Below are 15,378 nucleotides of genomic sequence, written 5' to 3' on the forward strand. Positions count from 1 at the left end.
CCTAGGTTCAATCCTAAGCACTGAAAAAATAAAACAAACAAACAAACCAATACCTAAAGGAATGAAATTCTGATAGCATTACAACATGTACAAAACTTAAAGACATTCTGCAAGGCCAGACACAGGCCAGACCCAAAAGGACAAATACTGTATGATTCTACTTACATGACACACTTCCAACAGAAGATTCAAAGAGACGAAAAGTAGAACAGTGATTACAGGGATGAGATGAAGTGGAAGGGACGGGGAAGCTACTGCTTAAAGGGTTTTAGTTTGGAATGATGAAAAAGTTCTGAAGATGTACACTGTTCTTAAGGGTATAAAATGTGAATGTACTCAATTGTACACCCGAAAATGGTGTAAATCTGGTGCAAATTTTATAAGTATATTGTACCATAAGTTTTTTAAAATTTGAAAACATACTTTACCAAATACTGGATTATTTTTAATTCTAATATTCTGTAATGATGAAATCACTAAAAAAACAATATAAATTACCTTACCTCAGCTATACAACAAATTGACCCCAGTGCTTCCCCACGAAAACCATAGGCTCTCAAGTTGCCAAGATCCTCATGACTGTTTATTTTGGAAGTGTAGTATTTCACAGCCATCACCGGGGTGTCCACAGCCTTGATACCTTCACCGTTGTCTCGGACCTCAATTTTATCAAACCCATAGTTCTCCTGTATAAAGCCAGAAATGCTTTTACTATATAAAAACAGTAAACTACGACCACAGAAACAGAAACACAAATGAAACACTTTGCTCACCTATTTACCTTTATTGAAGGATTATATGATGGAAATCAGAATTCAAATCCCTTTAGCTCCACAAATTCCTAGTCAAGGTACAATGAGCAAGTTCCTGGTTTTCTTTGGACTCAGGTCAAAATAAGGAAGTCAGTCTGATCTGAACAGGTTCTTTTAGTTGTTTCACTATCAATTCTTCTGACATACACACGCTCACATGAGCGCATACACACGCATCTTTTTGTATATATATAATCCCCCAAATAAAATAAAACAACAACCCAGCACTAGCAAACAGTGCCTCTTCTACCCACTAAGACTACAGCAATCATCATTATTCAACCTGATTTTTAATACTTTCTCCCTTGTTTTCATAAAAGCTTCTACATTAGCTAGGCATGGTGGTGCATGCCCACAATCCCACAACTCTGAGAGGGCGAGGCAGGAGGATTGCCAAGTTCAAGTCTAGCCTATAACTTTCTAAATTTCTTTCAAATATCACCAAACAGAAAACTGCGGAGAATAACACACCTAATTTGGCAAACTCAGCAAGTTTTTAATTTGAAAATTAAGAAAACAGACTCGATTTATATCTTACTTATACATCCTAATTCTAAATTATACATACACAATAACAAAATCTAAATTTCTATAATGATCACACTATCTAGGAACACAATATTCTAAATTTGATAGCCAACTTCTGACTCCACGAAGTTTTGTGTACGGCCACAGGTACAATTACGAAGGAGAAAAAAAAAAATCTTCCTAGCATTATGTTCACTTTGTATTATAAAACATCACATCTTTCTAATAACCTAGAATTACATAATACTGTATATGTATATTTTAAGATAAATTATATACACAAGGGATTATGGAGGTAGAACATAAGATTTAGCCCCTCGATTCTTAAAGTAAAATTAAGTTCACATATGGGGAACAGCCTGTTTCATTTTATAGGAAAAAAGAGAAATACAAATCTTGTACATAAATAAAAACTACAGACATGTGAGTAAAATAACAGATCTTTCTGAATTTTTAAAATACTATCAACACATTTAATTATGACAACATATGTTGTACAAACTCATTATAAAACAGATCTTATCATGTAAAGCAGCCCAGCTGAACTGTTTATGTACGTGGTTTAGGAGATTAAACTCCAGATTTCACACCCACCTATATGCCCAGTCCTTTTAAAATTTTTTATTTTGCAACAAGGTCTCACTAAGTGGCCCAGACTGGGCTTGAACTTTTGATTTCCTGTCTCAGCCTTCCATAGTATTGGGATTACAGGCTTCTGCCACCAGGCCCACCTTGAATTGTTTAAAATTCTACAACATAGATACGTTAAAAGACTAAAACACATAGCAAAGTTATATTTAATATACTTTTATAGAGTATTTAGGTTGGCTTGTTAACATTATTCTAAATTATTTTCCTTCCAGAGATGTTTAAAAATAAGACATACATTTTAAGAAATAAAACAACAGGGCCAGGGATTTAGCTCAGTGGTTCCACCGCCTGCCTCGCAAGCACAAGGTCCCGAGTTCAATCCCCGGTACCCAAAAAAAAAAGAAAAAAAAAAACGAAATAAAACAACAAAAGTAAAAATGAAAAAAGAGCAAGATGTTTGTCTGCCTAAGATTCTTAAGTGAAGTCTGACCGATACAATGATATAATACTCTAAATTATCAACTGTACTCAAACCACACTGAACTGATTATATGAAACATCTAAGAAAAATTGTCTTTCTTCAGATTTAACTCAATACATTTTTTCTCATGTTTATAAACCTTACATTACTTAAAAACACAACACAGGTTTGATATGGTATAGAAGAACAGCTCTCAAAGTGTGTTCCCCAGTATAACGGGTTCAGCATCAACTAGAAAGACGTCAGAAATGCAAATTTTCAAGCCTCACCTAAAATGTGAAGTTTTACGATGGAGCCTGGAAGATGTCTAACCTGTAAATTAATCTGCTGCACCTATACATTGTAAAACCCACTGCCATACAGAAAAGATTCTGAATGGGTATTCAAGTCACAAAGACAGAGTCTAATCTCAGCTCCACTATTTAATAATTACGTGACCTGGAACAATTTTTCAGAACACTAAATGATTTGCAAAATGGGTATTTACTAGTTGTTAACATACAGTTTTTATAAGTGGCTTATTTTATAGCTATATCATAGAATCTAAACTGATAGGAAAAGGTTAGATCCCTTTGCTACAAAAATACTATCAGCATAAGGCCCAATCACATAATATCACAAATAATGTAAACACCTGATAATTAGATTGTTTTGGTTTTTGTGGTATTGGTGACTGAACCCAGGGCCTTCACCCTGAACTACAGCCCCAATTCTTTATTTTATTTTATTTTGAGGCAGGGCCTCAGTAAATTGCCCAGGCTGGGCTTGAACTTGTGATTCTCCTGCCTCTGCCTCCTAGAGTGCTGGGATTACAGACAAGTGCCACATAACCAAAATGATAATTAGATTTTAATAAGTGTACATGTACTCTTACATTCAATCAAACCCTTTCCTACCATTTACTAGGTACTGGCCAGGAATGAAGGATGCACAAATAAATAAAATACAGACCGTACCCCTATGAGCTTACAATTTGTAACAGTGGAAATGGATATGCAAATTAATTGCAATAAATCGTAATGAGTGCGGTAAGACAATATTAATGCACGATTTAATACTCAGCACTTAAAAGTTTGAAAACTTTGAGTAGTTCTGAAACGACATAGGAAAACTAAAGTACAAAAAGGAATACATAAAAAAAGTAAATACAAATAATTAAGAGCAAATACCACAAAATACATTGATATTTTAAGTGATAAAGTCCTAAAGCACATGTGTTCTTCTTACAATGTCCTTTAGTGTTACCAAACTGTCGACTTAAATTAAAATTTAGTTTTCAAGAATTTGCTATTAAGACAAAAAGTCTAATGTCCTAAGAATGATTTACTAGTACACAGAAAGAAAAGAAAGTTACTAGACGAAAGAAGAAAACATCTGTCAGGCCCTTTTTGCTTTAAGGACATCTGGCTTCCCAAGGACACTCACCAGTTTCACATCTATGCTTGTGGCACCAGCATCCAAGGAGTTTTCAACCAGTTCTTTTACAACACTGACCACAGAAGTGATTATCTGGGAACTTGAAAGGAGGCGAACTGTTGCTGCAGGCAACTGTTTCATTCTAGTTTTTAGCACAGTATCTAAAAGATAAATATGAAATTTATAAAAGACTCAAGCATTTCTAATAGTACAGACAGCAATAATAATGATACAATAATAACAAGAGAAACAGCTCACATTTATTGAGCCTTACTGTATGCTAGGCTCTAGTTTAAGCATATACAGTATTAATTATCTCTTACCAGTATGCTTTGAAAGAGGTGCTACTATCATGTCTTTTTATAAGAGAACTGAAGAAAACTTGTCCAAGGTCATCCAGTTACTAAGAGGCAGAACTTAGACTTAAATACAGGTAAGTCACTCAATACTTCCTCTACTTTGTAATATAATTACCTCTAATAAATAAAAATGACTAGAGCAGGTACAAAAAACCCACAATAATATAAAAAAAGTTTTTCTAATTTCTGTGACTACAGCTGCTATCTACAGTCTGACTTTTCTACTAAATTTCAATCTGGTATTTCCAACTGCCTGCTGAGATGACTAGCTCAAACTCAAGGTATTCCAATGACAAATATCCACTTACTCACAGATTCTAATCTGATCAACTCCTAAATCCCATCAATCCTTTCCTTGGTGTCTTGTACATTTAGTCCTTCCTTTTTCTTGGAGGGAGGGACGCTGAGGATTAAATCCAGGAACTCGGGCACACACTCCATCAATGAGCTACACTCCCAGCCCTAGATCTTCCTCTCTTCTTTTGGTACCAGGGATTGAACTTGGGACCCTGTGCTTTGGAGGCAGGCAGCAGAGCCACTGAGCTAAATCCCCGGCCCTAGAGCTTCCTTTCTGGTTCAGTCTCCTGACACTATACAATCTCCTAGTTAGCCTCCCTGACTCTGGACCATTGGTTGCCATGCCTATTAGTTAAAATGATGATTACTACAAGAACAACTACCATTTATTAAGTGCACTTTATATATGGGATCACATTTAATCCTCTAAATCAAGAAAAGGAAGCACTATGTAAAAGCTGTAATTATTATTATGATCACTTAAGAGGTATGAAAGAAATATAAAAGTTGTCAGGATCCAATCAGAGCTGCTTGTGTCAACTTACCAAAACATGTAAATAAAATCAGGAGGTTATGAAGGAAAGAGCGTTATACATGATTGCCTTATAGTAACTGTCACAAAATACTCCCTGAAAATCACAAGCTTGTGTAGAGGCCATTGAAATGTTACACAAAAAGTCCTTACAAGGAGCCAGCAACTGGCTGTTCAACCTTGGCCTGACACCACTGCTATTAGTCACTGTCATCATGGATTTTTGTTTTAAAGTATCTGATGTAACCCTCAATTTTGTCTTTCAAAACTTCTCTCTTAACTTTTTTGAATATATCCAATTCACTCTGGCATGTACATCTCCACCGCAATGCTCTGCAGTTCCCATTGCAAAGCTGTTCCCAAATAAATATTATTCTTTTGAGAATCACTCTTCTTTTGTTGTTTTTTCTCTTAGGTCAACAGACGTGAAAAAAAAAAAAAAAAACAACTGTGGGACTAACTCAGGTACTTCTAGAGATTTTACCTTAAATGCATTCCCTTAAATGTCCTGATGATTAAGTAGACTGCTGAAGGCACATAAATATTGGAATCATGGAGACAAATGTGTTCTAACATGATTTCTTAGAAACAGAACATTGGGCTGGGATGTGCCTCAGTAGTAGAATGTTTGCCTACCAGGTGCAAGGGTTCTATTGCTAGCACCGTAAAAAAAATTTTATAAACCAACATTTAAAGGGAGGAGAGGGGGTTGGCGGGGGGAGGGATAAAATAAAATTTATTAATAAAAAAACATTTAGTTAATAAATCACACTGTGTTAGCAATTGAAGAATGCGAAGGACAACTGTGCTACAATGAACGTAATGGATGGTCTGCGTGGCTGGCAATGATCACACAGTGCTGCCACCTTGGGACGTGGTCAGTCCTGCGTTAACAGCTTCACTTCAATGTCATTAGTTACCCACATGTTTTGAAGAGTCACGATGTCTTTTCATATCACTGAGCTCTTTTGGAGGTAGGCTATTTAGCCTCTAGAGTTACTGTTAATCTAAACTAATTAGATCCCAGACATGTGAGATTACCTGCCCTCTACCTTACTCTGCTTAAAATGTCATTCTAATCATGTGGCTCCCCAAAGTTGAAAAGATTAAGCTCAAATCTGTATGCTGACATCTGAGATTCTTAATATGCTGATCCAGGGCCAGGGATTTAGCTCAGTGGTGCTGCTGCCTGCCTCACAAGTGCAAGGTCCTGAGTTCAATCCCCAGTACCAAAAAAAAAAAAAAAAAAAAAATGCAGATCCGGTATGAAAATGTAAATCTCCCTGCCAGTAACTGTTACAACTATAAAAACCTTTGATCAAGCAATCAAAAACAAAACAAAAATTTCAGTACTAGAACATCTACTTAAGTTCAATTGCTTCAAATAAAGAACTTTGGTACCCAAAAACAAACAAACAAACAAACCACAAAAATTTCATATGTAAATTCCTCATTTAAAACATTCAGGGAGGGGGCTTTGCATGTACTGTAATGCCTAATTTCAGAAAAGATTTTAGGAAAATAAACATAAGCTCAACAACATGCAATTCCTAAAAAGTTAAAGAGTTAGGGCTGGGGATTTAGCTCAGTGGTTCTGCCACCTGCCTTGCAAGCGCAAGGTCCTGAGTTCGACCTCTGGTACCAAAAAAAAAAAAAAAAAGTTTCTTGGACCAAAGAATGGGGCAGATGGGGGGCGGGGGGGGGGGGAGAGACACCGACGACGACAACTTACCACTTCCTTAATTTAACATGACTAATTACATGCTTGTATGATGATTTGATCCCGTGGAATATAGTTCCAAATAAAACAGCAGTGTGAAAACAAAACAGAGAGGTCAGTTTAGGATTCTTTCTCGGGCAACATAAACAGTCACATGAACAGTAACTGAGAGCAAGAAATGGAGTATAGGCACTGCCGTACACAGACGTTTAAGGGACGCATTTCTGGGAAGAGGCGACATACTGGCTTCTGAGGGTGGTAAATGGTCACAATTCATTATATATTTTGCTAAACATAAGGCAAAGTTGATTGGCACAGCAGAAAGATAGACCAGAAGCTAAGAAATAAGTCTTGGGGTTCATCTTTATTAGATGTAAACTGAAGCAAATCACTTAAATCCTTCTGCAAAAACTAGTCATCATCTGTAAAACTGGATAATGCCTTACCAGTTTACCATAAGAATCAAATAAGAAAGCTCATATAAAATGTCATTCTATAAATGGTAAAGACTTTCATAAATGTACAGTACTGTGGTGAGACAATTATGTAAAGGAATGTTGGTAATTCTTTTTTGCTACTAACAGTTACTCTCTAATCAACCTAGATTTTTGATTTAGTTCTGGCATATGTAGTTTCAAGGGGAGCAGCTGTAAAATAACTCCCTCTCCGGGGCTGGAAGCATCAGAGAAACAGTGGATAGTTAGGCTCTCCACTGCCCCAACATTCACACATATTAGTCACAGACAAAAGGCACCTTCCCTCTTCTGAAGCTTCAGACTACAGCCTCAGGTCTAAGGGTGTAGAGCTCCTGTACCGTGTAATTTCATAGTCACTAGCCACACGTAGCTACTGAGCCCTTGAAATGTGGCTAGTCCCAACTGAGATGTGCTGGGCCAGGGATGTACCTCAGTGGCACAGTGCCTATCTGGCAAGCGTGAGGTCCTGAGTTCGATCCCTGGTACCAAAAAACAAACAAACAAACAAAGCAAACTGAGATGTGCTAATACATATTAGATTTCAAATTCAGCATAAAGTCAGATTAATTTTTTTCACGAGTATAGGATAAAGTGCTATTTTAGATATATTAAGCTACACTGCTGTGTTTTATATCTAGATGTAGCCCTAAAGCCTCATAAGCTCATAGGTGGGACTTTGTGATTGGATCACAGGGATGTGACACTCATCGTAGATTAGTCTACTGGTGAGTTTATAGCTAAATGTGAGGTTGGGAGGTGAAGCCTGGTTGGAAGGGGCAGGTCACTGGGAGTGCGGCCTGGAAGGGTCTCCCTCCCTCCCTCTCCCTCTGCTTCCTGACAGGCCACGAGCTATTTCTACTCTGCCATGCTGTCCTGGATAAGAGCCAGCTAACTACAGACTGAAACCTCTACAAACTGTGAGCCAAAATAAACTTTACCTCCTGTAATTTGCAGGTGTCAGGTATTGTGTCTCAGCGATAACAAAGATATACAAATACATATTAAAATTAAATTCATTTTTTTCCTTAACATGATTAGAAAATTTCAGATGATGTGGCCTATGTTAGTCATACTTCTACTGGAATGCTAGACAGAGTAGTAGTTTAAAAAGGCAGGTTCTGAACTTAACTACTTGGTTTTATCCTATTAGCTATACAACACTGAGGAAATTAAACTCTCTAAAACACAACCACCTACTGTATAAAATGGGGAAAATAATGGTATCATATGGTGGTAGTTAGAAATAAGGATATATATAAATAAATTTATAGCGCTTGGCATATAAATGCTAAAAGACCCCAGGATACTTGGACTAAATTGAGTTCATCCAAATTCTTAAATGAACAACCCGTCTACCCTCGGCCTCTACCCCTAAAGGGGCTAACCCACTAGGCTTGAGTTCAAGTACAGTATTCTACATTAGCTTGAGGATCCCAAGAATCTAAGAGAAATACTGATGAACAAAGTTATGGGTTAAAACCTTGTCTCCTCTTAACCTTTACCTGTTCTGGGCAGTTTGCCCACTCTCATCACCTCTGACTCATTTCTACAACACTTATCCCAAAATCATCTTTCTTTTTTGTTTTTAAGCCCCTAATTTCATCCCAATCTTCATCAGTCTTAGTTTACTGAGATTGTGGCATAGCATAAACTCTTATTACACCTTGCCTATCCCATTCCACCATGTCCTCTTCTTTCATAAGATGTCTGCATCTCCACGCATACTCTTCTTCCCTTAAGGCCAGGTCAGTGTCTCTTCTCTCCTCATGAAGTGCTATGAATGCTTTCCTCCCTCCAAAATTCATGTTGAAATGCTGAACCCACAAGTTCATAGAATTAGAGGGGGTAGGCCGAGGTCATGAGGCTGAAGCCTTAGTGACCGAGATCAGTGCCCTTGTTAAGGATATTCAGAGAGCTGCCTTCCCCCTCCCATCTCGGAAGAACACAAGCAGATGGCGCCACCTATGAGCCAGCAATCAGGTCCTCACCAGATACTAAGTCCGCCTCGATGCTGTTCTTCTGTCAGACTTGTGAGAAAATCTTTCTGCTGTCTACAGCCTACCCCGCATATGGTATTTTGGTATAGCAGCCTGAAAAGGCTAAGGCACTAACATTTTCAACTAATTACTGACACTTTCACCTAATTTCATTTAATGAGTTTCCCCACGAGCATTTTGCCACTGAAAGCAAAAATACAAAAATCTCTCAACTCTATTATGCCCACAATCATCTTTCTCTTTTCTGTTGTTGTTGTTGTTTTATGTACTACCAGGGATTGAACACAGGGTCTTTGCCCAAAGTTACATCCTCAGTCCTTTTTTTCTTTTCAGACAGGGTCTAAGTTGCTGAGGCTAGGCTCGAACTTGTGCTCCTCTTGTCTCAGCCTCTAAAGTGTTGGTATTACGGGCATGTGCCACCATGGCCAGCTTCACTTTTTTTTATGAAGACAAAGTAAATACCCTACATTGACTGTCATTAATTCCCTATCACTAACTGATTTCTATAACCCTAGCAAAATGGCTACCACTTTAACCGCTGTTAGGATTTTATTTCTTTTCAACCTCACTGATGATATCTTGAGTCACTAAATCCATTCTTCAAGACTCATACTCCTTGACTTCCTTGAAACCTGTGATGCTAATATTGCCTAATCCTCAACACTATTTCCATCTATACTTCCTTGACCACTTTGAGGTCTTCACTTTCTTCCCAGAAATGTGAACATTTCCCAACCCTTCCCCTCTCCTTAAGTATCTTAAGACCCAAACCAAAATTTATATCCCTAAAAGTGATGTCTCGCTTAAGACAGATATTTGTAACAATTAGTGCCATTGTTACCCAAATAAATATTTGTGAAACAGAACTCATCATGAGATCTTCCCTCACATGTTCCACTTAACTTTGCTATTTCTCTTAACAGTATATTGTTGTTAGTCACCAAGGTTAAATACTTCCATTCCTCTGTTAGCAATCTATGTATTTGTACTCCACATATCCTCCTAATGCAATGCTGCATATCACTCTGGACCCAGTTCCAGTATTATCTGCAACACAATCCTTTCTGATCATCCAATTGGGATGATCCTTCCCCCTCCCTTAACTCCTAACGTGTTTGGTTTGCACTCATGGGATGCTTATCACCTACCAGCCCTGAGTGTATAACTTGAGAGTGCAAGGAATCATGTAGTATGTATCTCTGGATGCACAGACACCCATCACAGCACTTCACTCACCTTGAGCACTTTATAAACACTAAATGAAGGGCCACTAAAAATAATATCAGCATCTTTCTTGTGCCAATGTAAACATTAAAGTGTGTCCTTTCCAGCAATTTTCACCATTGCCATAACTCCTTCCCTTTATATTCTAATTTTAAACTTGTTTCCATTCATCCCTAGACCAAATGTTCCTCCTAACAACTTTTCTTCCAGGCTCCAGGGCCTTCTTCACCTACTTGGAGGCAACCTGAACTTAAATGTTTTCCAAACTGATCTCAGAATCTTTCTCCTGTATTTCTTGATAATAAAAACAACAGCTAAGGTAAAAACTTTATACACTTTATCACTTTTAATCTTTAGAGCACCCCCATGTATACTATCATTCCTCTATTCCAAATGACATTTAAAGGCTTGATGACTTTTTCAAGATCAGACACTATTACACAGCAGATGTACACCCTTGGATGTTTGACTCGGAAGGCTGTGCCCGGAATTTTCCATGCAGGCACTCAAAGCGAACCCTGACACCATAGAAACTGTCAACATCCACATCTTAGGACCCAGTCCTTTCTATCCTACTTCTAAACACTTCTCAAACCAATTCTCTATTCTCAGTATAGCCGCTGTTCAGCCTCTTAAAATTTCTTCTCTGATCTGCAGCAACAGCCAGCTAATTAATATTTTCACTCCAATTTCAACCACCTATAAGATAGTTTCTAAAATTTCATCATATTGCTACCCTACTTAAATTTTTGTATATGGTTTCCAACTGCTAACTAGGTCAAGTTCAAACTCCTTAACAAGTGGATCTCTACCTACCTTGGTAATTTCCTACCACCATGCCCCTTAGCTCACAGAATTCCCTTCTAGGCTGACTTCTGCCCTTCCCTCCAGATTTTCTTTCAGTGTCACCTCCTCAAAGACTTTCTTCCCTGTTTTAATGTCCTCACCGCCCCACCGCTGCACATTTCATGTCCCTACTAGATTAGGCATTCCATTCCTTTCACTCCTACAGCACCTTTTCCTTATTTTTAATCCAAACTAACCACAGGTCATTCCATTTTCCTTCTCTCCTGCCTCAGAGTCCTTTGAGGACAAAGATTTTATATTAACCATACACAGCAGCTTTAGAATGTACCATTCTATTACATGTGTACCAAATGATTCTTGAAAAGTAGAGGGTTCATGCCAGGCTCACAAGTTCACAGCACAGAATGTCTGAGAAATGTTGGGACAGTCATTCTTCCACGTCTGCTGAAAGTTTAAGTGGAAGACTCCAGAGTATGCTAATGACCAGCAAGGTCAATTAAGGACACCGGGTGTACCTAAAAAAAAGAAGTAGGGATCAGACAATTCAACAGATTTTTCTAGGGAGAACACAAGTAGTACTAATTTAAAGGGCAGACTAAATCTAACCCAACAGAAATGTTAGATATTTACACACATAGAGCCAACATTCTCTTAAATCAACTTTTGAAATGTTTTGGCAAGTTAGTTCAGGAAAAAAAATAATAATTTACGTACTATTAAGGTAAAGGTAATTTGATTTCAAAGAGGATTGCAAAAAATCTAATCAATGGGGCCGGGGATTTAGCTCAGTGGCACCGTGCCTGCCTCGCAAGCGCAAGGTCCTGAGTTCGATCCCCAGTACCAAAAGTAAAAAATCTAATCAAGTCTTTTCCTCTTTGATATCCACGTGTTCTCAGGATGTACTGGTACCTGCACTCGGCGTGGGGATAAACGCAGAATGACACCTGCAAGGGCAGCGACTAAAGGATGAGTCTATGGGTACCCGTCATGGGTCACTGCACACCACAGTACGACAACGCCATGCTCACAATCACAAATCAAGTTACGGTTGTTGTGATTAAATTTTCTGCCAGGAAGACAACCTTCTTTTAAGACCTGCGCCAGAAGCGTCTGGGAAATGGGCCTCCGCTAGCGCAGCCCCTCGGCCCGCGCTCCCCACCTGTGTGCGCTCGCGGGCCGCTCTGCCCGCTTCCCGCCCCGGGGGAGGCGCCCACCGCGGCCGCGGGCCGGGCCCCAGCAGGCGGGAGTTGAGGAGCGGCACCTTCACACCTAGGACAGAGTAAGAACGGACGCCTTGCGGCCACACGACAGTACCTTCCAGCTGGTGCAAGGAGGGCTACTACCGTCCACCGGCGAGCCGCCAGCAGCCAGCATCCCACCCGGACCCCAGCCCCGCTTCGCGCGACTCCCCACTCGCTACAGTGCGCGTGCGCGAAGGGGCGGGCACCCGTCGCGCCCCGTAGTCCCGCCCCTCGGGGAGAAGCGGGATTGACGCGGCTAGTAGCCAATCCCCTGATAGGAAGTCCTGCCCGGACCGCTTCCGTCCGCAGCGCCTCACAGGGCAGACCCCGAGCCAACGCTGCTGTCGCCGCCGGGGTGTCCGTCGCCGCCGGGGTGTCCTGCGCCGCCTACAGCGGGCGGCGGGTAAGTGGGCAAGAGCGCAGCCGGGGCTGTGGGCTTCAAGGGGTCCGTGCCGAGCGAGGAGAGAGAGGAAGGCTGCTGCCGCCCCGGCGGCGCGCTGCTTGCGCTGCGGGCGAGAGGCCCCAGACACACGGCCGCCCCCAGGTCCTCGTCGCGGCGCCACGGCCCCCACGGGACGCTGAGCTGCGACCTCGAAGGGGCGGGCGGAGGCCGCGGCCGGGGCTCCGGGACGAGCGGGAGGGTCCCCGACGGTCAGGGTGCCGCGGCCGGGCGAGGGGGGCGCCGACACCCGCTCCCCGCCCCCGAGCCTTTGTTCGCTGGTCGCGGGGAGGCGCGGCTCCTGCGGGAGGGTTTCTACCTCCGGGTAACTTCGGCACCGGCCAGCTCAGCCCTGCCCCGCAGGTGTAAATTTGTTTTCTTCTCTTTCTTTTTAGAACTTTTATTAGCGTATGATTGCACACACATGATGATTCCGTTCAGCGGAGGGAGTTCTTACACGTAAAGCGCATCTTACTCTCTTTATGTCCCCTTCCCCTCTCCCCTGAGATGCAAATTTTAGGCCTCTTTTCCAGCCTTCTTTTTCCATCTTGTGGAAAGCAGGAAAAATATCTGCAGTGGTGGAATATCCTTTGTATACTGTAACATTTAAAAGTAGTATGTGATATACGGTGGATGTTCGTAGAAGGATTTACTCACGTACATTTGCGGAGAGGCTTGTGCTTTGTCCCTGTAACTTGGTCGCTCTAAGCCTTGATGCCTATTCCAGAGATCTTTAGAGGGTAAAAGAAAGGTACGTTATGCCCCAAAACACTTGCTGGATAGGGTTAGGAGGAATTCCTGTCTCTCTGTTAACTCTGTAATAGAAAACGTTTATATAGTTTCAAGTGAGAGCTGTTACAAATGTAATCTAGCCCCGTTGAACCTTCTTCCTGGATGATAGGTATTCTTCCGGCTGTTTGATTTCCTTTACGGAATTCTTAAACCCAAATAAGCATCTTCACTAAAATGACCGAGACTATTGTAGGTCCTTCCTTTCGTGTTCATCTTGAACATGAAAGGGGCATGGAAAAGCTTTAAGAGAAAGTAAAGTTTTAGGGGAGTTGACTATAGAGAAATATACAGAAGAAAGATTCACCACTTTAACCTAGTTGTGTCACAGAAGTGAGACACAGATGTTATCCCTTGACCATGTAAATTGTGCACATTGTCAAGGCATGTTCCTCCCAGTTTCAGTGTTCAAAAAGGAGTGCTTTGAACTCTGACCTCTGTATATACAGAACAGTGCATTAGCTGTAAGAATCTGGCTACTCAGCTAACTTGCTGGGTCATTTTATTTCTTTAATATTTTGTTGCAAAGTTTAACTCCTGTCTTTGTTGTCGTTTTTGTCTTTTGGTTTGGTTTGGCTTGGCTTTGAGCCAGGGTCTGGCTAGGTAGTTCAGGCTGGCCTTAAACTCACTATATAGCCCAAGCTGGCCTCCAACTCTCAGCAATGCTCCTGCCTCAGCCTCCCAGTGCTGGGATTACAGGCGTGTGCCACCATGTCTGGCTAACTCCTGACTTTTTACTTTGTACTCATTATCTGTTTGTTTCTTTTTTGTAAGAATCTTTGGTTTATGTCTTGTACTCTGAGTCACTACTTTGAAGATAATGATAAGTAATGTATTAACTTGTTATTTTGTTATGAAATTTTGTTTCATTAAGAAAGACAGCACAAATGGGGCTGGGAAGAACTGGTCCTATTTTGACTACATTTTTTTTAAAACTCCGTTTCTCTCCTTGTTTCATGTCGTTTATCTGGATGTGATTTAGGTATTTCTTAACCTTTAAAGACTATGTTGCACAACTACCTTAAGACTCATTGAAATTTAAAAATTAATATAGTGAGTGAAAAAGAAATGACAGGGTTTTTTTTTTTTAATAGATACCCATTTTTCTCTAGGAGATTGCTTCTTGCTCTATCCTTTTATCCAGTTAGATTCTAATTTCTTACTGGGCTGGGCCTACATCTTGGTGAAGCGAGGGTTCTTCATCTAGGATTCATGTGCAGTAGATAGACCCCAGAGAATAGAAGAAAACTTGTATGGAACAAAGTATCTTATTCTCATTTACCTCTAATTAAATATTACATTTCCCCCAATTATGGATGTAAACAACAGAGCTGGATGTGCTGGCACAGATCTCTTAAGAGGCTGAGTCAGGAGGATTTTATTTTGTACTCATGATATATTAAAAAAAAAAAGTAGGTTATTCTCTTTTCAGCTTATATTTTCCTGAGCATTATTTTGTTTAGTAAAACCGACATGCTGGAAGACAAACTGTGGTAAGGGAGCCATAAAAACAAGTCTTGTTATCTTTCTGTAAATTCAAATGTTAAGGATTCTTTGCTCCCTACATCAGGATTGGCATGTATCATATTTTGGAGGGTATGTCTGTCTATTTCAGAATAACAGGGAAAAATAATCCTGGTAGCTTTTTGTCATGTCAGAATTAGGTTTT

At 40.2% G+C, this 15,378-nt stretch overlaps 1 protein-coding gene across 18 annotated transcripts in view; it reads right to left on the minus strand.

The window, feature by feature from the left end:
* Positions 1 to 12,663, minus strand: part of LOC101707994 (PMS1 protein homolog 1-like) — a 99,690-nt gene extending 87,027 nt beyond the window's left edge. For 8 of the 18 annotated variants that reach the window (XR_015448020.1, XR_015448021.1, XR_015448022.1 and 5 more), the window contains exons 1-4: positions 12,555 to 12,663; positions 11,588 to 11,755; positions 3,838 to 3,989; positions 504 to 686 (exon numbers count right to left, since the gene is read on the minus strand). Coding sequence is in view for 9 of the 18 variants with exons in the window: in XM_087203128.1 (XP_087059254.1) it covers positions 504 to 686; positions 3,838 to 3,969 (315 nt within the window). In the remaining 9 variants the exon portion in view is untranslated. Of the gene's footprint in view, positions 1 to 503; positions 688 to 3,837; positions 3,990 to 6,748; positions 6,781 to 11,568; positions 11,756 to 12,554 lie in introns of those variants that run through there. The other 10 variants (XM_087203129.1, XM_087203124.1, XM_087203135.1 and 7 more) reach the window with 8 other exon arrangements.
* Positions 12,664 to 15,378: the final 2,715 nt, after the last annotated feature.

This window comes from Heterocephalus glaber, unplaced genomic scaffold (genome assembly GCF_053883595.1).
Source record: "Heterocephalus glaber isolate CG9 unplaced genomic scaffold, H.glaber_assembly_v1.0 deba00001783, whole genome shotgun sequence".
Lineage (NCBI taxonomy): Eukaryota > Metazoa > Chordata > Mammalia > Rodentia > Bathyergidae > Heterocephalus > Heterocephalus glaber.